Source organism: Bubalus kerabau, chromosome 20, assembly GCF_029407905.1.
Source record: "Bubalus kerabau isolate K-KA32 ecotype Philippines breed swamp buffalo chromosome 20, PCC_UOA_SB_1v2, whole genome shotgun sequence".
NCBI classification, from domain to species: domain Eukaryota; kingdom Metazoa; phylum Chordata; class Mammalia; order Artiodactyla; family Bovidae; genus Bubalus; species Bubalus kerabau.
This window is the reverse complement of record NC_073643.1, coordinates 44495254-44523193: the sequence shown is the minus strand read 5'-3', so window position 1 is coordinate 44523193 and position 27940 is coordinate 44495254. Positions and strand designations below refer to the sequence as shown.

The 27940-nt window shown below is 46.7% G+C and overlaps 1 protein-coding gene across 5 annotated transcripts in view; it reads right to left on the bottom strand.

The window, feature by feature from the left end:
- The window catches only part of FAM107A (family with sequence similarity 107 member A), an 82485-nt gene that overhangs the window by 22948 nt on the left and 31597 nt on the right, over positions 1-27940 (bottom strand). For 3 of the 5 annotated variants that reach the window (XM_055557164.1, XM_055557163.1, XM_055557165.1), the window contains one exon: positions 14958-15021. In XM_055557164.1, coding sequence (XP_055413139.1) covers positions 14958-15021 — 64 coding nt within the window. Of the gene's footprint in view, positions 1-12174; positions 12310-13753; positions 14076-14957; positions 15022-27940 lie in introns of those variants that run through there. The other 2 variants (XM_055557170.1, XM_055557168.1) reach the window with 2 other exon arrangements.

Below are 27940 nucleotides of genomic sequence, written 5' to 3'. Positions count from 1 at the left end.
GAGCTGGACTCGGTGTGAATGGCGTGCAGGGCCTGGCGTGCAGCGCCGTGCCTGGTGGGGTCTGTGCTGGGTAGATCTCGTCTCAGGGAGTCAGTGTATGAGTGTGAAAATAAAGAGCATATGTCGATACCGAAGGCCAGTGTGGGTGTTTACAGATAACAGAGGCATTCTCCTCGTTTCACAATCGGCTCACTTGAAATGCAGACGTGTTTTCTAGCCTGTGTTGTCATTCCTTAATCCCCTAGTGAGGAAGCTGACCTCCACTTAAGCTTGGCCCTCTTCCCACCTCTACTTTCTCATGAAGAGTATGGGTGGGCTGGGAAGTGATTAGACCCAGGGCATACATCCAGCATGAATGCCAGCGTTAAAAATGCAATTTTGCTTCAGTAAAATGTTAGCAAACTGAATCCAACAATTCATAAAAGGATCATACACCATGATCAAGTTGGATCCATTCCAGGTTCACAAGGATGGGTCAATATATGCAAATTGGTCAGTGTGGTACCCCGTATCAACAAAGGACAGAAACCATATGATCACTTCAGTAGACGCAGAAAAAGCATTTGATGAAATTCAGCACCCGTTCATGATGAAAATTCTCACCAAAGTGGGTACAGAAGGAACATATCTCAAAGATAAAAGCCATTGGTGACAAACCCAGCATAATACTCAACCGTGAAAAGCTGAAAGCACTCCCACTAAAGTCTGGAACAAGACAAGGATGCCCACTCTCACCACTTCTATTCAGCATGGTATTGGAAGTCCTAGCCATGACAGTCAGGCAAGAAAAAGAAATACAAGGCATCCAGTTCAGAAGGGAAGAGGTAAAATCATCATATACAGGTGACATGACATAGACAGCCCTACAGATTCCACACAAAAGTGTCAGAACTGATCAACTGAACCCATCAAAGTAGCAGGACACAAGGTTGACATACAGAAATGTGTTGGATTTCTTGCCATTTGCAGCAACATGGATGGATTCAGACATTGTAATACTGAGTGAAGTAAATCAGCCAGAGGAGGAGAAATATCGTATGACATCCCTGAGGTGTAGAATCCAAAAAGAAATGATATGAATGAACTTACAGACAGAGACAGACTTTTGGTTGCTGGAGAGAAGGGCAGGGAGGATGGAGGGAAGGGATAGGTAGGGAGTTTGGGTTGGACATGTACACAGAGCTGTGTTTAAATTGGATAACCAACTAGGACCTGCTCAGTGTTATGTGGCTGCCTGGATGGGAGGGGAGTTTGGAGGAGAACCATCCACACAGACAGACTCACACCATCTACAAAGACAGACTCAAAATGGCTTAAAGACTGAAGCACAAAACATGACCCAACATAAAGTACCCAAAAAACTCACAGAAAAGGACATTGGCAAAACGTTCTCTGACATAAATTGCAGCAAGATCTTCTTAGTCTCCCAGTGCTAAATACATAAAAGCAGAACCCAGATGGCGGAAGGCAGGCCGTGGAGCTCACCGATCTCCACAAATATGTCAGAGATGCAAGTGGAGTGACTGGCAGAGAACACCACTGATTGCTGGCCGAAGACCTCCGACCTCCAAAAGGGAAAGAAAACCTTGACCCACACAGAAGGAGCATAAAGAGTGATGTCTTCACAAATAGAACCCTACAAAACAATAAAGAAAGAGTAAACTACTGTTGCAAAAACATGGATGTTGAGTCCTGCCCCAGGCCAAGGTGCGAGTCCCTGTACCAAGACCGCAGAAGTGGAGCCCAGAACCAAGGACACCTCCGAAGCTATTTAGGCCCCTTTGTAACCGTTGCCAAAAGCCCCTGATCATCCCTGACAAGCTTCCTGACTTCAAATTGGCAAATATGCCCACTCCAGTAAACACGCTATTAGCCCCCTAGCCAGTCACCTAATACCAGCCTTCCAGCAGGAATTTTCTTTGTCTTGAGCCTATAAACTCACAAAATTGGCTGTTAACTCAGGAGAACCGTCGACTCTCCCTGGCCTGTCAGGAGGCCAGCCCGCTGCACCTGCCATGCCCACATTGTCTCGTCTGCTCTTTGTTCCTAATAAATTCACTCCCCTCTGCAATACTGTGTCTGGAAATTCTTTTCCAGCCTGCGCTCAGATTGCCCCAACAATGGATGCCTCATGGAAAAAAGGATGTTGAGAGTCAGATGCCACAAGAAAATACATACTCCATGATTCTATTTACATACATTTCAACACAGAGAACACGTGGTGATCGCAGTCAGAATAGTGGACACTGGTTGCATAGTGTTAATCTGACAGGTGACTGTGCAGGTGAATTCCATTTTAAAAAATACATCAGGCTGACCATGTAAGATTTGTGCACTTAACTGTAGGGGTGTTACACTTAAGCAAAAATTTTGATATTTTGGTTTTCACTAATATCTAGACAAACTGGAAGTTCTCTTCAGTCAGGAATAACATCCATGATGCAGTGAATTATAAATACACTGTGCCTTTTTATCTGATGAGAATCACATGAGTATTTATGAAAACTCATTTATGTCTAGGACACAAATGATTTCCAACTTCTGTCCTCCATAATTTCCATAGACTAACTTTTGATCATTTTTTAACAAGACACGTGCACTCCAGTGTTTGCTGCAGCACTATTGAAAATACCCACAACGTGGAAGACACCCTAAATGTCCATCGTTAGAGGCTAGCAATGAAAGATCGGAGAGAGAAATTGAGATGATGAGATTGTTTCCCATGGCAACGAAAAGAAAAGAAAGGTCCACTGCCAGAGGAATGGATAAAGATGTGGTACATATATACAAGGGAATATTACTCAGCCACAAAAAATGAAGTAATGCCATTTGCAGCAACATGGATGGACCTAGAGATCGTCACACTGAGTGAAGCGAGTCAGACACAGAAAGGCAATATGACAGCACTTATGTGGGGTGGAACCAAAAAAAATGGGTGCAAACGAACTTACAAAACAGAAGTCAAGTCACAAATGTGCAACACAAATTTAGAGGATGAGGGAGGGATAAATGGACAGATTAGGATGGCACTAGACACACTAGTGTATATAAAACAGACAGCTAGCAAAGCCTACTGTAGAGCACAGGGGACTCCGGTCAGCACTCCGTAATGGCCTAATGGGAAAAGAATCTGGAAAAAAGGTGGCTCTGTGTGTATCTGCAACTGAGTCACTTTACTATACCCCTGAAACTAACACAACATTGTAAATCCACTATACTCCAATAATTAAAAAAAATACTGTGATTTGGAGCAACATGGATCGTCCTAGAGATTATCATACTAACTGAAGTAAGTCAGAGAAAGGCAAATACTAGATTGTATCACTTAAATGTGGAATCTAAAAAATAACACAAATGGACTTACTGACTCCCAGACACAGAAGAAAACTATGGTTACCAAAGGAGGTGGTGGGGAGGGACGAATTCGGAGTACGGGATTAATAGATACACACTATATATAAAATGAATAAACAGTGGGCAAAGTTTCACTATATAATACAGGAACTGTATTCAGCATCTTGTAAAAATACTGGACAACTACCTGCAAAAGAACAGGTTTGTATATGTGTGTATGTACATGCAGTCATGGAGACACGTAAAAACTGAGTCACTGCTGTACACCTGAAACTAACATTTATTAATTGGAATACAGTCGCTTTACAATATTGTGGTAGTTTCTGCTGTACAACAAAGCTAACACAATATTATAAATAAACTCATAAAAAAATGCACTTGGATCCTCTTTGGCCTGTGTTCCTCAGGTAACCAACATTTATTGAGTACCTACTGTGTTCCTGCCATTGCCCAGTGCTGGAGGTACAGTGGAAATGAGACCATATCCTTGTGCTCACGTAACTTGCTTTCAAGGTGGGGTTCAGACCCAAAAATGAGACAAACAAGAACATGTCAAGCTGCGGTGAACTTTCTGATGAATGCAAGCCTGGGCAAGATAGAGGGGAAGGCTCGGGACCTCAGGAAGCATGGAGAGTGGGGAGGTGACATTTTCGGGAGGCTGGAGTGGTGGGGAGGGGAGCATCCCAAAGTGAGGACAGCTAGTGCAGAGGCCCCAGGGTAGGATGCCAGGAGGCCAATGGGTGGAGGCCGGGCGTGAGTGAGACAGAAGCAAGTGGGGGCAGGCAGGCCTGCATGTCCTGGGAGCTTTGGCCAAACCCGCCATTCTGGAGCCACGTCAACTTACAGGGTCCCAAATTTGCCCGTGTTAAACAATTTTCTGGAAACAAGGTGCATTCCTTTTATTTCTTCTTCCTAAATTGTTTCTTAACGTCCTCATGCGTGGCGCCTCTCCCAGCTTCCCATCCTGCTGTGGCTTAGCCTGATGAGATCTGATGCTGGGAGACTATAACCAGGCTCTCGTCCCACCACTCCTCGCTGTCACTGGTCCTCACCACGTGTCCCACTGTGCAGACAACTAGTATTGGGGGCGGCACTTCTCAGGGCCCATGGTGTCTTGTCTGAAGCAATCCCAGTGTCCTCTGACAAGTGAAGAGCAACACGGATGCTGGGGCAGGAGGACCTGCTGAGTGTCTGCTCACCGCCCGGGGCAGAGACACCCCCAGCCCATCTCAGCCCAGAGCAGCCGGCTGCGGCCGTCCGTCCCTACTCTGTGTTCCCTTTATCAGGGGGTTCTGATGGCAGCACCAGAGCAACCGATAGCCAAGGACAGTCGGGCAGGAAACGCCCCCCGGTTGGGTGCCCTTTTCCCCAGGCAGTTGGGACCCACTGTTCTTCTTCCACTAAAGCTCTTCTTTCAGTCCAGCCTGTGTGCAGACCCCTCAGGCTCTCTCACCGACTGTCAGCAGAGGGCAGGGCTTCACCTTATGCTTCTTAGTATCCTGTGCCCGTACCAGCTGCTCAGCCCCTACTGCTGACTTGCAGACACCAGAGATGTGGATATCCCTGAACTTGGGACAGCACCGTCTTGCTGTGTGTGTGTACACACGTGTGAGCATGTAACTGTGTGAAGTCAACAGCCACCATTTCCCAAGCCATACCTCATCAGTAAGAAATTATGCTACGTCTTATAATGAGATGCCATCAATACCATATCTATTGATTAACCTAAAGAAAGATGTCTACTGCGTGTTTGATGAAAAATCAAAGGGCAACATCATACATAGTCTGATTCCTCTATCTTTTTTCCCCTCCAAGATAAAGTTAGTATATACACAGAGAACCAGTCTGCAGGCATATACACTGAACTGTTAACAGAGGTCAGTTCTAGACCGACGTATCTCAGATGTCATTACTAGCCTTCACTGGGCATGAGTGTTACAGTCAAACTACTGGGCCAGGTTTCTGGATTTCTGTATTAGAACCTAAGAGGGAGGGGCCTAGGAATGTGGAATTTTAGCAAGTTCCCCCAGGGGTCTGTTTATATTTGCGAGTCTGAGAACCACTATTCTGCAGCATAAAATTACGGGCCTTTCTCTTTTGTCCCAGTATATCTGTAATGTTTATGCCTAAAAAAAAAAAAAAAAAGCATGTATTGCCTTTGTTATCAGAAAAAAAACAAGATGAAAAATACAGGAAAAGAGCAACCTTTTCCAACCATAGTTAAACTTCACATCTGGTTCAGTCATGTACATTTTACATACTGAAAAATAGAGGCCTTTTGGTCAAATGAGCCTGTTACGAGTGTACTCCAGGCAGTGGCCAGATTCATCCCAAGATGCTGCCTCCTGCCTTGGTCTGTGCGGCTTTCCCATTCTCCCATACAGCAGGACTCCAAAATACAGGGGCCTGAGGACTGGAGTTTTTGCTCAGTCCCATAGAGGACCCGAGGGAGATTCCAGAGGCTGAGCATTCCTCTCCCACACTCCCCTTCCTGTCCCTCTGAAATCTATTTTCTTGGGAAATAGATGAGCTAAAAAGAAGGTGGGTAGTGAAGACCTATCTGAGCCACCAGGGAAGCGTGAGGAACAGTCCATGGGGTCACAAAGAGTCGGATACGACTAACACTTTCACTAGTCTAAGGCCAGGAGAGGCAGTCATGAGCGGGAGCTGAGGAATCTTCCCACATCTGTCGTGGGCTGGGGCTGCAGCTTGCACTGCCGCTGCTGCTGCTAAGTCGCTTCAGTCGTGTCCGACTCTGTGACACCCCATAGAGGGCAGCCCACCAGGCTTCCCCGTCCCTGGGATTCTCCAGGCAAGAACACTGGAGTGGGTTGCCATTTCCTTCTCTAGTGCGTGAAAGTGAAGTCGCTAAGTCGTGTCCGACTCTTTGCGACCCCGTGAACTGCAGCCTACCAGGCTCCTCTGTCCATGGGATTTTCCAGGCAAGAGTACTGGAGTGGGTTGCCATTGCTTGCACTAAAAACTACAAAAACCCCTTTTCCTTTGCTTTTTTGACCCCCCACCCACAAGCAGACAGACGCCTGGAACAGCTTATCTGGGCCCACAAACACCAGACAAGAAGTTTCCATGGCAACTGCAAACTTCCTCAGCTCTGTATTCAGTCTAAATCTCCAAGGCGGCCTTTCAAGGCCTCAGTGAGGTGTCTGAGAAGCCACCCACAAAACAGCCTTAGGATCCAACCTCCCCCGCCCCCGCCACCCCCACCACCCTGGCCCCCAACCTGCTCCGCTGAAAGGACATGGCAGGAGAAGCTGTACTGGCAGAAAAACTTGTCATGGGGTCCCTGGAGAGACTATAAAAGGAAGAGAGTCGCCTTTACAACAAATTTGAACGGGGAAGAATTTACCCTGTGGAGGGATTGAAGCATGAAAACAAGAAAGCAGGAGGGAGGGGAAAGAACCAAGGGGCTTGTTTCAGAAAGCTGGCTCTCAACCCAGCCGCAGTTAGGCGTGCTGAATCTGGTCTCTTAGCTGCAGAAGGACCCGGAGGGACCCCGGACCTCCAGCATATTTTAACTCACTTGCAGCCAGACAAAATATGGACTGTAGACTCAGATACCAGAAAGGGGACGTGAGAGTGTGTGTCTGTGTTGAGGGGAACCAGGACAGACCGTGGCTTATCAAGCTAAGCAAACGTCCATGATGCCTGGCAATGGGGCTGCTGCATGTATGATAGCCAACAAAAAGGCAGCATCCCAACATGTGTAAATCAATGAAGTTAGAACGTACCCTCAGACCATGCACAAAAATGAACTCAAAATGGCTTAAAGACTTAAACCTAAGACATGATACCGTAAAACTTTGGAGAGAGCATAGGCAAAAACATTCTCTGACAGAAGTAGTACTAATGCTGTCTTAGGTCAGTTTCCCAAAGTGACAGAAATTAAGAAAAGAAAAAAAAAAAAAGACGGACCTAATTAAAAGCTTTTCGGAAGCAAAGGAAACCAGTTTTTTTTAAAAAGGCAGAAAAAAAAACAACCTACAGAATGGGAGAAAATATTTGCAAATGATGTAACTGACAAGGGCTTAATCTCCCAAATATGCAAACAGCTCATACAACTCAACAACAATAAACAGCCCAACTGAAAACTGGGCAGAAGATCAAAGACAGGGGTCCCCAACCCCCAGGCCTCAGACTGCTACTGGCACCTGTAGGAACCGCGCTGCACGTCAGGAGGTGAGCAGCAGGCTGATCAAGCGAAGCTTCATCTGCGCCCCCTACCGCTCACATTACTGCCTGAACAGTTCCTCCCCTACCCATGGAAAAACTGTCTTCCACAAAACCGGTCCCTCATGCTAAAAAGGTTGGGGACTGATAAGCTAAGACATCTCTCCAAAGAAGACATGGAGATGACCAATAGGCACATGAAAGATGCTCAGCATCACTAATCAATCATTAGAGACACACAAATCAAAACTACCATGAGGTGTCACCTCACACTGATCATAATGGCTGTCATTAAAAAGTCTATAAATAACAAATGCTGGAGAGGATGTCGAGAAAAGAGAATCCTACACCGAGTGGGAATATAAGTTGATGTAGCCACTTTGGAAAACAGTATGGAGATTCCTCAGAAAACTAGAATTACCATGTGATCCAGCAGTCGCATTCCTGGGCATATATCCAGACAAAGCTATAATTCAAAAAGATCCATGCACCCCTGTGTTCATAGCAGCACTATTCACGACAGCCAAGACGTGGAAATGCCCATCAACAGATGCATGGATAAAGGAGATGCGGTACATATACGCAATGGAGTACTACTTGGCCATAAAGAAGAAAGAAAGAATGCCGTTTGCAGCAGCACAGCTGCAACTAGAGATCACCATACTAAGTGAAGTCAGAAGGAGAAAGACAGATACCGCACGGTATCGCTTGTATGTGGAATCTACACTGTGACACAGATGAACCTGTCTATACAACAGACACACTCACACAGAGATCAGACCTACAGGTGCCAAGGGGGAGGGCTGAGGGCGCGTGATCGGCTGGGAACTGGGGGTCATCAGATGCAAACTGTCACATATGGAATGGATGAACAACGAGGCCCTACTGTATAGCACAGGGAACTGCATCCAATCTCCTGGGATAAACCATAATGGAAAATAATTTTTTTTAAAAGGAATGTATATATGTGTAAAAAAAAAAAAAAAAAAACCACACAGCAGGTCCAGTTAAATTTGAATTTCAGATTAGCAAACCCATACAATATTTGGGACATATTCACACTAAAATATTATTCATTGTGTATCTGAGATTCAAATGTAACCATTTTAACTATTTTATCTGGCAGCCTTGCTTGGCAGGCAGCAGTGAAAACGATGACCATCATCTGGGTGCAGAGAAGCACAGATGCTGACATCCACGGGCATCTGGTAAGGCGTCCCTCCGTCCATGCCGTGGAGACGCTGCCCTGTCTTGCAGGAACCTGGGCTGAGCTCCAGGCGGGAGAAGAGCCTCAGGTGGACCCTTACTCCAGCACTGCCTCGCTTACCAGGCATGGCCAAGCATAAGTTGTTCCCCAGAGGTGACCCTTTCCAGCTCAGTGGTTAAGAACATGGGCTCTGGTGTTGACCCAGATACTAATCCTGGCTCCAGTGTTGGGCAGCTCGGTGACCTTCAACTTCCTGCTTCCCCATCTCTAAACTGGGGCAGACATTCTTTGGGGAATAAGGGGGGCATGGCACAGGAACCACTGCACACGGTGCCTGCCATAGCATCAGGCTTCCAGAGTGGTAGCTGTTACCTCACTAGCCCATTTAGAAACAGGACTATAGAAGATATTTATGCAAGTGAAGAAAGATGGGATTGAAAACTAGAGTCTGTACAAGCTCAGCAACGTGAAGCACACACCCACACACAAATCTCGCACAGCAAAGACCAGGAGACTGCCCCTAGATTACCAGTGGCTGCTTTACGGCTAGTGGGATTGGGGGTGAGCCTTCCCCGTCTTCATTCTTAATTTTCCAGAATATCCGTGATGAGCCTCTATTACTGTAATACTGAGAAATTGTTTTAAAATAATTTGGAATGAGACTTTCTCAATAAGTATTACATTACTTGAGGCTGGTGTAAATGAAAATGGGTTTGATCCTATCATACCGGTCCTCGGGAGGGCTTCTAACAGGAGGGGCTCTTGCCTCTTTCACTCAATGGCCCAGTTGGCTCCTCACCCCCAACCCTTATGTCTTCCTTGTGGGATACGGCTAGAGCAGTGGCCCCAGAGGCACGTGGCCTTGGGTTTGAATCTCAGCTCCCACCCTTGACTGGCTGTGTGACTCTAGACAAGTCATGTTACCTTCTGAGCCTCAGTTTCCACATGTTTAAAATAGAGCTTAATACCACTTACCTCCCTGAAAGGAGGGACTTCTCTGTGTATCAGCACGTGCCTGTGCCTTTCACAGGGCCTAGTGTATAACAGTGGTCCACACACACTAGCTGAATGAATAAACAAAATTGATGATGGCAGATCTACAGCATTTGGCAGAGAGTGGCAATAGCTAGTGACCAGAAATCATTTAGGGCTTCCCAGATGATGCTATTTGGAGAAGGCAATGGCACCCCACTCCAGTACTCTTGCCTGGAAAATCCCATGGATGGAGGAGCCTGGAAGGCTGCAGTCCATGGGGTCGCTGAGGGTCGGACACGACTGAGTGACTTCACTTTCACTTTCATGCATTGGAGAAAGGAAATGGCACCCCTCTCCAGTGTTCTTGCCTGAAGAATCTCAGGGATGGGGGAGCCTGGTGGGCTGCCGTCTATGGGGTCGCACAGAGTCGGACACGACTGAAGCGACTTAGCAGCAGTTGATGCTAGTGGTCAACAATCTGACTGCCAGTGTAAGAGACTCAAGAGACGGGGGTTCAGTCCTTTGGGTCAGGAAGATCCCCTGGAAGAGGAAATGGCAACCGACTCCAGGACTCTTGCCTGGGAGGTCCCATGGACAGAGGAGCCTGGCGGGGTACAGTCCACGGGGTTGCTCAGACACGACTGAGCAGACACACACGCAGCAGTCATTCACCATGATGACTGTTCTGAGAAGATGTGCAGACTTGGCATAGATGCATCAGAGTTTGAGTGTGTTTTCTACACATTAGTGGGATAGAAAAGTTCCCCTAGCAAGACCATGGGCATGCTGCTTAAGCTCTAGAGCCTCAGGCTCCTCATCTACTAAACGGGGATAACAGCTGTGACTTTGTAGGGCTGTGAAGACAGTCAGTGGCACAGCGCCTAACAGTGTAAGCACACCCTCTGTGAGGCCCGCGAACCAGCCTCTGCTCCCTTCCTGACAGCTGTGAGTTACCGGGCAGTGTGTGGCCCCAGGACGACTCCGGCATGTCTGCCCATGTCTGCCACTCTGGATGTATGGCCAGGAGAAAAATGTTCCTGTTTGAGTGAGGCTCATAGCTGTGGTTCCAGGTTAGAGAATACAAGATCTTCAGATTAGAGCTACCCTCTCCTCACTTTAGTGAGCAGGCAGAAACTGGATAGAGGCCCTTAGGAATAGGTGTCTTGTACGGATATCCCTGGAGCTGAGGTTTGCAATCAGCTTCTTCCTATTTCAGAGATCGCTTTCTGCCTGCTCTGATTCAGCCAGATTTAAGGTACCCACCCCTGCGCCCCCCCACCCCCGCTTCCGGAAGGCGCCTCAGACCTTGGCCAGACCGTGCTTCTGGACTCAGAGAATCGTTGTTTCAAAGTTCCCAAGCAGTAACTCCGCGCTAAATCTCCCCGGGGCGGGGCCCATCTAAGTAGACAACGCTCAGTCCCGGAGCAGACTCCGTGAGGGCAGGGGGCAAGCGCCGCAGCTGCGGACGCGCACCCACCGTCCACCGCGCTGCTGGCCGCGCTTTCAGCTGCAGGGCTGGGCGCCCAGGACTATCCTTGGGCTCCTCGCCCAAGGCAGAGGGTAGCTGCCTCGGGAGCCTAAGTCCCTTCACATTTTCTTCTCGCCTGGCCAGCAGGGAGCCGGCAGGGGGCCGATTTTCACCTCCTCTGAACGCCTGTCTCCAAGCACTAAGTTAGGAATGAAACGCCCTAGACGCTTACTGCGGGAGTTCCTTTTCTTCTTTCCACATCCTTGTATTTTCCAAATTATTTTCACACTGACCTTATATTACATTTGTTTTATTTTCCTAAAGTAAAAAACAAAAAACTATCGTCCTGAGTAGAAAAGCAGTATGTGTTTACTGCAAATGACAAAAAGACAAATAGAAAAAAACAGCCACCCAAACTCGAATCCTCAAAACCCCCCATCCTGTGTTTCTTTCCAAGTCGTTTTCTGCTTAAATGTGTACATCTAGAAAACTGGTTCCTCGCCTTCCTGGAACTTGTCCTCGCCGTCCCTCCCCCCGCCTCCCGCCCCACGCACACTCTCCCCTCACGGAACCGCGGAAGCCCTTCACTGGCTGGCGTGTGCTCCTTTAGGCCACCAGTCTTACCCATATCCGTTCTCCCGTGACTACCAATGCCTTCCCGCACTTGTGCGAGTGCAGGAACTTTTGTAGTTATCTAACGGTGAGTGTCTGTGTATATGTGTGTGTGCGCACCACACGATCATATAAAAGGATAAAGCAATATATCTAAGAGTAGATTCCCAAAAGAACGAATGTAGGGAGGAAAGAAGGAATGAAAGAAAAACAAAAGTAATTAAAAGAATGAAAGATGGGAGGCAAGAAGGAAAGCACAGCAGTGAAGGACCACGGCGCCCTGCTGGCCAGAGGCTGAGCGCGGTGCGCCCGCGGTACCCTCCTCGCGCCCTCCCGGAGGCGGGGGCCGGGGAGACTTGCCGCCACTTACCGGACCGGAGCAGCACCGCCCGGTAGAGCCCGGTGGCCTCAGTGGGCCCCCGCACCCGCTCTCCCAGCCTCTGCGCCATGCACTCGTGCGCTGGATTGCGGAGCTGGGAGCGCACCGCGGAGCGCAGTCCTCTGTCGGAGCACCTTCACAACCGTGACTTGCCCGAGATCCAAACCCCGCCGCAGATCAGGTTACACGGGGCAGGAACGCCAGGCCCGGAGGCGCCCGCGGGGGAGGGACAGGAGGCCGGGGCCAGGCCGGTATCTCTGCCCAGGCTGGGCACGGGTAAGCCTCTGGCGTGAGGACTCCTGGCTTCACGGTTCCAAGGCCAAGGCGAGAACCCCGTGTCCTGATTTCCAGCCTGGTCTCCTACCTACTCTTCTCCTTCCCTGGCTGCTGGCCTTGCTGAATGCCGCAAGCAGGTGTGGGGTTCTGGAGTGCCATCTCTGGGATCAGGTCCAGGGCCACTAATTCATAGCTGTGTGACCCCACGAATCAGTTATCTAACCTCACAGAGCCTCAGTTTCCTCATCTGTAAAATGGGGATATCCATAGAATTCATCTCTCAGGGTTGTGAGGGTAACCAACACATTTTCACTATCTCTTAGAACAGTGGCCAGCACAGAACAAAGGCAATGTATTGCTTTTATTTATTTATTTATTTATTTATTTCAGTGTTCCAAGGCATCCTGGGGTGGGTGACACTGAGAAGCGGGGGCTTCACTGGGGGAAGTAAGTTGTGGTGGGAGGCCCCTGGGATTCCACAAGATTTCCTTCTCTGGCTTCATGGACTCCTGTAACATCCAGAAATGGGAGGACCAGTTCAGTTGAGTCCCTCAGTCGTGTCCCACTCTTTGCGACCCCATGGACTGCAGCACGCCAGGCTTCCCTGTCCATCACCAACTCCTGGAGCTTGCTCAAACTCATGTCCATCAAGTCAGTGATGCCATCCAACCATCTCATCCTCTGTCATCCCCTTCTCCTCCTGCCTTCAATCTTTCCCAGCATCAGGGTCTTTTCAAATGAGTCATTCTTCACATCAGGTAGCCAAAGTATTGGAGTTTCAGCTTCAGCATCAGTCCTTCCAATGAGTATCCAGGACTGATTTCCTTTAGGTTGGACTGGTTGGATCTCCTTGCTGTCCAAAGGACTCTCAAGAGTCTTCTCCAACACCACAGTTCAAAAACATCAATTCTTTGGCGCTCAGCTTTCTTTATACATGACTACTGGAAAAACCAAAACTTTGACTAGATGGACCTTTGTTGGTAAAGTAATGTCCCTGCTTTTTAATAAGCTGTCTAGGTTGGTCATAACTTTTCTTCCGAGGAGCAAGCGTCTTTTAATTTCATGGCTGCAGTGATTTTGGAGCCCCCTCCTCCAAAATAGTCACTGTTTTCATTGTTTCCCCAAGAGTCTAAAGGTGGATGGGCAAGGTCAACCAGGCAGTTTGGAAGATGTAAGAAAACAACCACTTTGATCACCTACCCTGTGACTGCTGCTGTGCTGTATTTCTTCTAAAACAAAAGCTAATCTTCATGTGCTTTATGTCCTCTTCTGTTTCATCTTCACCATCCTACGAATTAGGGTCTGTTAGCCTTCTTTCCAATTTTACAGATGAGGAAACAGGCTCAGAGGAGTTAAGCAATTTATCTGAGGTCACACAGTGTGGAGCTGGCATACAAACTCAGGGGCCTGACCTCAGAAATGGGCCACTCTCCTGCATCTTTGTTATTTTATGTGCTCTTCATGCAAACACTGGAAGGTAGGTATGGTAACATGAATGTCGGAGTCCCATTCAAGATACCACCTTAGAGATGATGCAATTGAAACGCAGTAAGGTGAGGTAGCTGGCTCATGCTCAGAGCTAGCTGGAGGAGCCAGCTCCCAATTCAGTTCTCCACCTGCAAAATGAATGCCCCTGAAATCTACAGAATCCCAGCACCCACCCCCAGAGCTGCCCAGGCTCCTGAACAGCCTCTGTTTATGGCTACGTCTGCGGACCCGAGAGTCTTGTGCCGGCCGCTGCGACCATGGCCACACAGTACCATCTGCCTCTGCCTCCGTGTTCTCCCCGGCCGTGGTGCCACAGAGGCCAACAGCCAACTTGCCTCTCGCTCTCCCTTGACCACTGCCCAGGCCCAGCTTCTGCTGTGACTCAGAGGTCCCTGTCACTACACAGGATCCCAAGGACCCAAGTACACACTTTGATTTTGGAGACCTAGTCACTGGCCAGACTGGTCATGTTTCTCATCAACAACCAGCCACCATGAAAGCCAGGCATGATGCCAGACACTGGGCATTCAATATCTCGTATCCATTCTTCAGAGGAAACTGTATCTCATGTAACCCACTTTTTGATTAAGTATGGTTATACGCATTTTAGAGATGAGGAAAATAAGGTTCAAGTGACTTACCCAAGATCACTTTTTATCTAATTATACTGTAAAATATGTTGAAATGACACATAAAGGAGTAAAGAATGAAATAAATGTGATTCATGAACTTTCCAGCCAGACGTGATCAGTAGTATTATATTGGTGACGCTCCTTCCAGACTTATAAAAAATGCATATACAAAACTTACCTCTTTCTAATATTTCAAGTAGTGGAGAAGGCATTTGAACCCAGATGGTGCCAAAGCTTTGACTGAAGGAAAACCAAGCCAGGTGTCAAACAAGGTGCGGGTTCAGGAAAATTATGACTAAGGAATGTGCTTTTACAGAGCATTGCAAAGAGATTAACATTAATTGCATCCCCAAGGAATTCTAGGTGAATCTGACTTACCTGAGCCATTTAGTCTCTGCTTCTCATTTTCATTATGAAATATGGCCTGGGGAGAGTATTCCTTCTGTGAACACAGAGAAAGTAAATGGCAGTGAGGACCCTCTGTTCCTTGGCAGGTGGGGGGCAGTGAAGAGATATTGACAGAGTCCCTGAGTCTTTTGACCATAGATGGGACTGGCCAGGATCAAAGTCCTCTGCAGAGAAACAAAGTACTCTAATCCTTGGAGTGTGTGTGTGTGTGTGGGCATCATTTATGAGACTCACTTCTTTTTTTATGAGACTCACTTAGAAAAAAAAAGTTTTAGAACAGTTTTAGATTGAGATTTAGATTTAGATTGAGAGAAAAATTAACATAGAGATAATTCCTTGTACCCTGCATGCAGATTCTCTATTATTTCTCTTGTTTAACATCCTACATGTATGTAGATATACATTTACATAGTATGGTACATCTGTTCTAATTAACAACCTAATTATTAGACTAATTATTAAGTAATAACATTATTTAAAAAAAATTCTCACCTCCCCCCAATTCAGGATGGAAATCACTTTACTGAGTCTGACTGGGTTGTGAAGATGCATATTCTTATTTTTTTTTTAATTTTATTGGAGTATAGTTGATAGTGTTGTGTTAGTTCCAGGTGTACAGCAAGTGAATCAGCTATATATATATACACACACACACGCATACACACACACTCCTTTTTAGATTCTTTTCCATATAGGCCATTACAGAGTATTGAGGACAGTTCCCTGTGCTATGCAGTAGGTCCTTGTTAGTCATCTACTTTATATAGAGTGGTGTATATATGTCAACCCCAATCTTCCACTTTATCCCTCCCCCTTTACTCCTTGGTAACCGTAAGTTGTCTACATCTGTAACTGTTTTTGTAGTAAGTTCATTTGTATCCTTTGTTTTCTAGATTCCATATATAAGTGATATCATATGATATTGCTTGCAGCATTATTATTAACTCAAGTCCAAGAGATAGTGGAGGACAGAGGAGCCTGGCGTACTGCAGTCCATGGGGTCACAGAGTCGGACACGACTTAGCAACTGAACAGCAACAACAAGACCTTATTCAGAGTTCCTTAGTTTTTACCTAATATTCTTTTTTCTATCTGAGAATCTCATCCAAGATACCATGTTACATTAGGTTGTCTTATCTCCTTAGGCGCCTGTTGGCTGTGATAAGTTTCTCAGACTCTCTTTTGGATGAACTTGACGGTTTTGAAGATTACTGAGAGCTGTGTTCTTTTGTGTGAGGTTTCTTCTACCTGGACTGCCTTCTCCCTGCCTTCCTGGCAAACTCCTTATCCCTCAAGGGCAGTTTCAGAAGGCATCAGGGTTCAGTCCTCAACGCTGGTTCTTAGACATCTTTTTTTCTCCCTCTACTCTGTCATGACTTTAAAAAACTCTAAGTCAGTGATTCCTAAATGTTTATTTCTAGTTCAGACTTTCACCCTGAGCTTACACTCCATCCAGTAGGCTACTTGGCATCTCCACTCGAAAGTCTAAGAGGCCCAACTCACCTCGGCCCACATGGAATTCCTGACCACTCCAGCCCCCAGTCTCTTTCTCCCTGTCACCCCATCTTAATTAACAAGGGCCTCCGTTCCAGCCCTGTGGCTCAGGTGGGAGCTGGAGGCTGCCTTGCCCTGTCTTCCTCCAACCACAAAAGCACGATCAACTCTACCTCCTGCGATCTCCTCAATCCATCCACTTCTTGCCCCCACCACAGCCCAGGCATTCCCACTGCGTGCCTGATGCCTGCGGTAGCCTTCCCTCCTTCAAACCACTCTCCACAGATTCTAGAGCAAGGCTTTAAAATGTGATGCAGGCTCTGACCCTGCCCCTACTTGAAACCCTTTGGCTCTTCCCACTGCACTTGAAACCAAACTCACATGCCTTCCCCTGACCTTCAAGGCCCCTGCAATCTGACCCCCTCCTTGCCAACCTCTCAGACCTCATTTATTTGTTCCTTCATATGTTCAAGGACTTGGGAATGTGTCTTTGAAAAAAACAGACAGGGGTCCTTGATCTATTGGCCCTGACATTCTATTAATAGCGAGGGAGACAGAAAATAGGCATAATGAATAGGTAGACAGTGTTAAAAGGTGATAGGTCGGTGGAGAGAAGGAAGGTCAGAGCTGGGGAGGGGCGGGGAGTGGGGCCACATGTGATGATAAATGTCTGCTGGAGGCGGGGGCGGTGCTCATGGAGAAGCTGAGATGGGAGCCTGGACTTGCAGGAAGCAGAGGAGTTAGCCACACAGGTATCTTAGGGAAGAGGGCTGCAGACAGAAGCAGCAGTGAGAGCAAGAGTCCTGAGGCTGGAGTGCGCCAGACATTCAGGGAACAGCAGGGCGGCCTGGGGACCCAGGTGAGGCTTGTGCAGGGACAGCCATGTGAGGGGAGGCCAGGGAGGAACAGGGCCACCTTCCTCCCACCGCACACTCCAGCCACCAGGAGCCACCTGCGCTCCCTGAAAGCCACGCTGTCTTTCACTTTCCCCCTCTATTATAAGCTGCCCCGCTACCCAGGGAGCCACACCTCAACTCTGCCTGACTATTCCTTTTTATAAGTCTCGGCTGAAATGCCACTTCCTCAAGGAGGTCCCACTGATCACATGACCCCCACGGCACCCCAAGCTCCCCTGTGTTAATATTCACCACTCAGTTATGATCATCTGAACCCTGTCTCATTCACCAGACTGTACTCACCTTGAAGGGGCACTGGGACCTGTTCACGGCTGTCTCCCCAGCTGGGCTTGGACTGGGTGCCCAGTAATGGTTTATTAAAAGAATGAATGTCAGAAACACAAACAATCCAATAAAAAAATGGGTGGAGGACCTAAATAGACTGTTCTCCAAATATTCAGACGGTCAACAAACACATGAAAAGATGCTCATCATCACTAATTGTTAGAGACACGCAAGTCAAAAGTACGCAGCATCACCTCACATCCATCAGAATGTCCATCATCAAAAAGTCTACAAACAATAATTGCTGGAGAGGATGTGAAGAAAAGCGAACCTTCTTACACTGTTGGTGGGGATGTAAAATGATATACGCACTATGGAGAACAGGAGGGAAGTTCCTTTAAAAACCTAAAATAGAACTATCACATTACCCAGCAATCCCACAACTGGGCATATACCCTGAGAAAACCGTAAATCAGAAAGACACATGCACCCCAGGGAGTGTTCACTGCAGCACTGTTTACAATGGCCAGGACGTGGAAGCAACCTAGATGTCCATCCACAGAGAATAAAGAAGATGTGCTACATAGATACAATGGAATGCTACTCAGCCATAAAAAGGAACCAAGTTGGGTCAATTGTAGAGAAGTGGATGGACCTACAGTCTGTCATACAGAGTGCAGTAGGTCAGAAGGAGAAAAACAATATTTGTATCAATGCATATATATGGAATCTAGAAAAATGGTACAGATGAACCTATTTTCAGGGCAGAAATGGAGACACAGGCAGTGGACTTGTTGACATAGGGGGGAAGAGAAGGATGGGATGAATTGAGAGATGGAGACTGATATATATACACTGCTGCTGCTGCTAAGTCGCTTCAGTCATGTCCGACTCTGTGCGACCCCATACATGGCAGCCCACCAGGCTCCCCCATCCCTGGAATTCTCCAGGCAAGAACACTGGAGTGGGTTGCCATTTCCTTCTCCAATGCATGAAAGTGAAAAGTGAAAGTGAAGTCGCTCAGTCGTGTCTGACTCTTTGCGACCCCATGGACTGCAGCCTACCAGGCTTCTCCATCCATGGGATTTTCCAGGCAAGAGTACTGGAGTGGGGTGCCATTGCTTTCTCTGATATATATACACTACCATGTGTAAAATAGATAGCTAGTGGGAAGCTGCTGTATAGCACAGGGAGCTCAGCTCTGTGGTGACCAAGAGGGAGGGGCTATAGGTACACCTACAGCTGATTCACGTTGTTGTACATCAGAAACTAACACAACATTGTAAAGCAATTACATTCCAGTAAAAAAAAAATATATGAGTGAAGTGAATGAGTGAATGAACGGATGCACCCACACGGTGAGCCCTGGGCTCTATGAGGGAAGCATGTGACTCCACAGTGAGTGAATCAGGGCTGGAATGCAGGATGCCTGCTGCTGCTGGCCCAGAAATTGGAGCGGGGACTGCAGGGCCCACGGTCCTGGCATCTCCCTGGGGCGCTCTGCCATTGTAAGCTCTGTTGCCGAGGAGGGCATAGAGAAGGGAGGCTGTTTGAGGTCTGGCCAAGCCTTTCATGGTTTAAGCAAAGAGAGCAAGAGGACCGGCAACTTCATCTCTAGAAGAAAGTCCCAGGACAGAAAAATGACCTTCTCCAGAGGCTTGGGAGGGCGATCGGAGCTTCTCCTTACATCTCCCCATGCACACCTGGAGAGGGAGACTGAGTCCCAAGGGTGGTGTGAGCATTACAGAGCCAGGCTTCCCTAAGGAGCAGCTCCCTGGACTTGGAGTTCAAACAAGTGTCCCTTGCATGCCTGCCAACCACCCTTGCACAACAGATTTGTTGGAAATCAGGCCAACTTGTGTCCAGTAAAAGCTCAGTGACCACGAAAGAGTCCTCTCCCTGCAGTCACTGAAGTTTGCTGATGAAGAAAACATTCCACGTGCCCGCAGCCACTTGCCAAGGCAAAGCCGATTTGAAAAGTCGCCTGGACCTTTGCTGACGTATTACAGGTAACTGATAGTCTTTTCCAAGGACTGTGCTGATAAATACAGCCAATTCTCATTTGCTCACACCACTGAGGGATTGGAAGATGCTGGCCTAGTTCTAAGGTTAGTGAAAGTTAGCACATACAATTTCCAGAGGAAACACCATTATATATTGTACAATATACCCAACTATGACTGAACGCAACTCAGTGCAAAGACATCTGCGTGTCCCCTGTCCTTCCTGTGGCCACCGCCTGCTTCCTTTCATGTCCTCGACTGCTGAGAATAGTCTCTTGGGCTGGGTCCTTGGGGACCTTGGGCGAGCCTATGTCTCCTTTTCTCTGTTTGCTCCAGTGCTTCCCCCGGAGGCTGATGCCTCTATCTGATAAGGATCAGGAAGACCTCAACCCCATCACTCATCCATTCCAGCCTTCCCCACAGGATGACACATGCACCAGGTAACACCTCTGGGGGACTTCCCTGGTGGTCCAGTGGTTAAGAATCCACGTGCCAATGCAGGTGACACAGGTTTGATCCCTGGTCTGAAAGATCCCACAGGACAACTACATCTGTGCCCCTAACTCCTGAGTCCGTGCTCTAAAGCCAGTGCTCGGCAATAAGAGCAGCCATTGCAATAAGAAGCCTGCACACTGCAATCAGAGGGTAGCCCTTTCTAGTCACAACTAGAGAAAGCCTGCACACAGCAACGGAGACCCAGTGCAGCCAAAAACTTAATAAGTAAACACATACAAACACCTCTGGGGCCTTGCTTTGTCTGTCTATAAGCGTTTTAGAAATGGTGCCATGAATGAGCCATGAAGTGCACTCACCTTCAGTAGCCCAGTGAAGGCTTGCATGTGTGTTCACCCTTACAGCCACCTCCACGTTCAAGCTATAGAACATCCTCTGCACCCCGGAGGGCTCCCCGTGCCCTTTCTCAGTCAACGCCCACCCTCTCCCAGAGTAAACCCTATTCTGACCCCTATCACCACAGGCTCGTTTATCTTGTTCTAGAGCTTTGTACAAACGGAATCGTCACAGTCACTGTTTGGGGTCTGGTTTCTGTCACTGGGAAGCCTGCGTGAGCTTCAGCAGGGTTGTCGCCTCTGTCAGCAGATGACTCTTCGCTGCTACGTTCCCTTGCTGCATCCCGGTGTGCAGGCCTGCTATTCTTCAGCTTCCAGGTCAGGGCATGACTGATAAGGCTGCTATGAATACCTTCCTGTTGGCTGTTCGGTAAATACAGTGCTGTTTCTGTTGGGTAAACAGCCAGTGGTGGAAGTGCTGGGTCCTAAGGTAGGTGAATGCTTAGCTACAGTAGATACTGTCTACACTGATTTTATCAGTGTATGTGTTGTGCTTTTGGTATCTTCACAACAGGGTTTTTTGACACGTTGGTGTCCCTTCTTGTGCACCATCCTTTGGGCTGGTGTGGGAGAGGAAGGGAGAACTGGAAAAATGGCATCTTGGATAAATATGGGACTTCCCTGGTAGCTCAGATGGTAAAGAGTCTGCCTGCAATGCAAGAGACCTGGGTTTGATCCCAGGTCAGGAAGATCCCCTGGAGAAGGAAATGGCACCCCACTCCAGTATTCTTATTCGGGAAATCCCATGGACAGAGGAGCCTGGTAGGCTATAGTCCATGGGGTTGCAGAGAGTCAGACATGACTGAGCAACTTTCACTTTCACTTGGATAAATATACAAGAGTCTGAATTCTGCCCTTAGAAGAGATGCGGGTAGGACCGCAGACTATTAGTCCTTGTAGCCTGTGGTGAATCCAGGGGGAGGGATGTCTCTGTGCATTTTTGTTTCCATGCCCCCTCCCTGCCCCTCCATTAAACTGTAAACACCGTGAGAACAGAGACTGTGACATTCAGGGATGTGTCTTCAAAGTCTAGCACAATGTGAAGCAAGGCAAAGTTAGAAGTGAAAAAGGAGAAGTTACAGCTGATACTGCAGACATACAAAGGATCATAAGAGACTTCTATAAGCAACTATATGCCAATGAAATGGACAACCTGGAAGAAATGGACTAATTCTTAGAAAAGTACAACCTTCCAAAGACTGAACCAGGAAGAAACAGAAAACATGAACAAACCAATCATAAGTCATGAAATGGAAACTATGATGTAAAGACTTCCAACAAACACAAGTTCAGGACCAGACGGCTTCACAGGCGAATGCTAGGAAACATTCAGAGAAGAGCTAACATCTATACTTTTGAAACCGTTCCCAAAAAACTGCAGAGGGAGGAACACTCCTGAACTTATTCTGTGAGACCACCATCACCGTGATACCAAAACCAGACAAAGACATCACCAAAAACAGGACTTCACTGGTGGTCCAGTGGTTAAGAATTTACGTTCCAACTCATGGGACAGATTTGATCCCTGGTCAGGGAACTAAGATCGAACATGCCACAGGGCAACTAAAGACCGCATGCCCCAGAGAAGCCTGTGTGCCGCAAGCGAACAGTCTGTGCATTCTAGAGCCCGTGTGCAGAACTGCAGAAGCCTGCACACCACAACTGGAGAAGCCCGCATGCTGCCAAGAGCCCAGGAACTGCAACGGACACCCAGCACAGCCAAAAAGAAAAAGAAAATTACAAGGCCATATCACTGATGAACACAGATGCAAAAATCCTCAACAAAATACTAGCAAGCTGAATCCAAAAACACATTAAAAGTGTCATACACCATGATCAAGTGGGATTTATCCCAGACAGACAAGGATTCTTCAACATATGCAAATCAGTCAATGTGATACACCATATTAGCAACTTGAAGAATAAAAACCATAAGATTTTGACCAAATTCAACACCCATTTATGATAAAAACTCTCCACAGAGTGGGTACCAAGGGAGCCTACCTCAACATAATAAAGGCCATATATGACAAATCCATAGCAGACATTATTCTCAGTGTTGAAAAACCTGAAAGTATTTCCTCTAAGATCAGGAATGAGATAAGAGGATCCACTCTTGCCACTATTATTCAGCATAGTTTTGAAAGTCCTAGTAGCCACAGCAATCCGAGAAGACAAATAAAAGGAATCCAACTTGGAAAAGAAGTAAAACAGCCACTGTTTGCAGATAACAGGATACTATACATAGAAAACCCTAATGATGCCACCAGAAAAATCATTAGTGCCAATCAATGAATTTTGTAAAGTTGCAGGATAGAAAATTAACACACAAAAATCTCTTGCATCCTTTACCCTAACAATGGAATATCAGAAAGAGACATTAAGGAAACAATCCCATTGATCACTGCAACAAAAAGAATAAAATACGTAGGAATAAACCTACCTAAGGAGGCAAAAATCTGTATGCCAAAAACTATAAAATACTGAAGAAAGAAATCAAAGATAACACACAGGTGGAGAGATACATATGTTCTTAGATTGGAAGAATTAGTATTGTGAAAATGGCTATAGTATCCAAAGCAATCTACAGATTGAGTGCAATTCCTATCAAATTACCAATGGCATTTTTCAAAGAACTAGAACAGAAATTTTTACAAATTGTATGTAAACTCAAAACACCCTGAATAGCCAAAGCCATCTTGAGAAAGCAAAATGAAGCTGGAGGAATCAGACTACCTGACTTCAGATTATGTTACAAAGCTACCATCATCAAGATGGTATGGTACTGGCACAGAAATATAGACCAGTGAACAGGATAGGAAGCCCAGAGATAAACCCATGTACATATGGTCACCTAGTCTATGACAATCTGCCTGCAGTGCAGGAGACTCAGTTTCAATCCTTGGGTCAAGAAGATCCCCTGGAGAAAGGAATGGCTACCCACTCCACTATTCTTGCCTGGAGAATTCCATGGACAGAGGAGCCTGGCAGGCTACAGTCCATGGGGTCACAAAGAGTCAGACGGGACTGAGCGACTTTCACTAATCCATGACAAAGGAGGCAAGATTACATAATGGAGAAAAACAGCCTCTTTAATAAGGGAAGACTAGACAGCTACATGTAAAAGAATGAAATTATAACACTCCTTAATATCATACACAAAAATAAACTCAAAATGGATTAAAGTCCTGAATGTAAGGCCAGATACCATAAAACCCCTAGAGGAAAACATAGGCAGAACAGTCTTTGACATAAATCACACCAGGATCTTTTGTGACCCATCTCTTACAGTAATGAAAATAAAAACAAAAATAGACAAATGGGACGTAATTAAACTTAAAAGCTTTTGCACAGCAAAGCAAACCATACAAGACAAAAAGACAACCCTCAGAATGGGAGAAAATATTTTCAAAGAATTGATCTCCAAAATATACAAATAGCTCATGCAGCTCAATGTCAAAACACCAAACAATCCAATCAAAAAATGGATACAAGACCTAAATAGACATTTATGCAAAGAAGATGTAAAAATGGCCAACAAACAAATGAAAAACTGCCCAACATCACTAATCATTCAGTTCAGTTCAGTTGCTCAGTCGTGTCCGACTCTTTGCCACCCCATGAATTGCAGCACGCCAGGCCTCCCTGTCCATCACCAACTCCCAGAGTTCACCCAGACTCACGTCCATCGAGTCAGTGATGCCATCCAGCCATCTCATCCTTTCATCGTCCCCTTCTCCTCCTGCCCCCAATCCCTCCCAGCATCAAAGTCTTTAGAGAAATATAAATCAGAACGACCATGAAGTATCACCTTACACTGGTTAAAATAGTCATCATCAAAAAATCCAGACACAATAAATACTGGAGAGGGTGTGGAGAAAAGAGAAGCCTCCAGCATCCTCAGAAAACTGAAAACAGAACTACCATATGAGTCAGCAATCCCACTAATGGGAATACACCTAGAGAAAACCATAATTTGAAAAGACACATATATCCCAATGTTTACTGCAGCACTGTTTACATTAGCCAGAATATGGAAGCAACATAAATGTTCATCAAAAGAGGAATGGATAAAGAAGGTGTGGAACATATATACAATGGACTATTACTCAGCCATGAAAAGGAATGAAATTGGGTCATTTGTAGTGATGTGGACGGACCTAGAGTTTGTCATACACAGTAAAGTAGATCAGGAGGGGAAAAACAAATGTTGTATATTAAAACATCCACATGGAATCTAGAAAAATGGTAGAGACAAAGCTGTTTGCTGGGCAGGAATAGACACACCTGTAGAGAATGGACACAGTGAGGGAGAGGGAGAGTGGGACAAGTTGGGAAGTAGCGTTCACATACGTGCACTGCTGCTGCTGCTGCTGCTGCTAAGTCACTTCAGTCGTGTCCGACTCTGTGTGACCCCATAGACGGCAGCCCACCAGGCTCCCCCGTCCCTAGGATTCTCCAGGCAAGAACACTGGAGTGGGTTGCCATTTCCTTCTCCAATGCATGAAAATGAAAAGTGAAAGTGAAGTCGCTCAGTCGTGTCCGACTCTAGTGACCCCATGGACTGCAGCCCACCAGGCTCCTCCGTCCATGGGATTTTCCAGGCAAGAGTACTGGAGTGGGATGCCATTGCCTTCTGCCATACATGCACTTCCATGTGTAAAACAGACAGCTCGAGGGAAGCTGCTGGATAGCACAGGGAGCTCAGTTCAGTGCTTGGGTGATGACCGAGAAGGGTGGGGTGCGAGGTGGGAGGGAGGCTCTAAGGGAGGACATACAGGCACAGAGATAGTTACTATGTTACATAGCAGAGACTAATGCAACATTGTAAAGCAATTATACTTCAATTAAAAAAAATAGGACCTAATTAAACTTTTAAGCTTCTGCACAGCAAAGGAAATCATAAATAAGACAAAAAGACAACCCTCAGAATGGGAGAAAATATTTGCAAACAAAGCAGCAAAGGATTACTTTCCAAAATATATAAGCAGCTCATGCAACTCAATATCAAAAAAACATACAGCCTGATCAACAAATGTGCGGGAGAGACAGCTATTTCTCCAAAGACAGCATGTAGATGGCCAACAAACACATGCAAAGATGCTCAACATCACTAATCATTAGAGAAATGCAGATCGAAGCTACAATGAGATGCTACCTCACACTGGTCAGAATGGCCATTATCAAAAAATCTAGACACAACAAATGCTGGAGAGGGTGTGGAGAAAAGGGAACCCTCTTGCGCTGTTGGCGGGAATGTAAATTGATGCAGCCACTATGGAGAACAACATGGAGGGTCCTTAAAAAACTAAAAATAAGACTACCACATGGCCCAGCAATCCCACTCCAAGGCACAGAGAAAACCTAGAGAAAACCGTAACTCCAAAAGACGCATGCACCCTGGCGTTCACTCCAGCGCTAGTCACAATAGCCAAGACACGGAGGCAACTTAAACGGCCAGCAACAGTGGACTGGGACAGACCTGGGTCATCTGTGGAGAGGCTGATGGACATAGAGGCCGTCATACCGAGTAAAGTAAGTCCAAAAGAGAAAAACAAATATCATGCATTGATGCATATGTGTGGAATCCAGAAAAACAGTATAGATGATCTTATTTGCAAACCAGAAATAGAGACACACTTAGAGAGCAAATGTATGAGTTGTGATGGGGAGGGATGAACTGGGAGATTGGGATTGACATATATACACTATTGATATTATATATAAAATAGGTAATGAATGAGAAATTACTATATAGCTCAGAGAACTCTACTCAATGCTCTGTGGTGACTTAAATGAGAAAGATATTAAAAAACAAAAACCAAAAAGTCCAGCACAGTTGCTGGTACATAGGTGTTTAGTAAAGAAAACTACCTTAATATGGTAGCAAATGTTTACTGAGCACATCTCAGAGCTGAGTGCCGAGTTAAGAATGTACCTGTATGAAAGTCAAAGTGAAGTCGCTCAGTTGTGTCCGACTCTTTGTGACTCCATGGACTGTAGCCCACCAGGTTCCTCTGTCCATGGGATCTTCCAGGCAAGAATACAGGAGTGGGTGGCCATTTCCTTCTCCAGGGGGTCTTTCCGACCCAGGGATCGAACCTGGGTCTCCGGCATCGCAGGCAGACGCTTTACCATCTGAACCACCAGGGAAGCCTGTATGGTCTCACTTAAATTTCATAGTGCATAGTTTGTTTGTTTGTTTTTTAAATCATATAGTGAATATTTACAAAGTAAAGTATGTACAGTGGCATCAAGCCAACGCAGTAAGCACCAAATGTTGATATGATACAGACATTTTCGATCACTGTACAATTAATTAAAAACCTAAGATAAATAACTTAAAAGCCTCAGATTTTGAGATTAGGGAACAGCTGGGTTCCTGTTTTGCGGATAAGGAAGGAAGCTGAGGCCTTGGACAGGTTAGGACACTCAGCTGGCAGTGGCAGCCACGCAGTTAGACTGGAGGCAGTCTGACTCTGGAGCCCGGGGCCCTAGTCACATTCACAAATCAGGTGTGAGTAAGTGTGTGTGCGGTGGAAAAGAAACTGTACCCCATTTTACTGAAAAGGAGACTGAGGCTCAGACAGATTAAGGAACACTTTTCTGTGAATTCAGTTGGACCAGCGTCCCTCTCAAGCTACATTTTTTTTTTTTTTTTAAATTTTTTGACTTCCCTAAGTGGCTTGCGAGATCTTAGCTCTCCAACCAGGGACTGAACCAACTCCCTCGGCCGTGAGCGTGCGGAGTCCTACCCACTGAACCACCAGGGAATTCCCGCAAGCTAATTTTTAAAGATGGAGTACTTCTAACATGATCCTTGGCTCCTACCCATCCTCTCCCATTCCCCATTCCTGAGCTCATGAGCACAGGGCTCGCAGGGCCCTCTGTGAGCCTCTGCCTCACTGTCACAGAGCCACTGTGCTGTGTGAGGCGACACCTGCCGCTTCTCGCTTCCTTCCCCAGGGACAGGGAGAATCACAGCCAGCCACCCTTTACTTACAGTGCTGGGCACTGCTTGGAGAAGTGCCAGACCCTGGGACCTGTTCCTTTCCAGGGGTCCATTTACATTGTACCAGTGTTGGATCCTCAAGGGCACCACCTGTCATCAAAGAGAGCCCCCAGGGTCCCCGTCTCCAGGGTCTGCTCACTGTCCATTCATTCCAGCCCCTAGGGCTTCAGAGGCCCAGAGCGCTGCCCTCCTGGAACCAGGCTGAGGCCCTGGACAAGGAGCTGCCCCCACCCAGGAGGCAGAGGGACAGCCTGCTGCTCCTCGCCTGCAGTTGGCAGGGGGGCTATCTAGTTCACCTTAAAACCCTGTAAAATAATTCCCACAAGAATATATAGATCCACTGCTGCTTTAAACATTTGGAACAACCCAACTGCATTTAAAACATTTCCCCTTTCTAGCCCCTCTCAACCTCAAC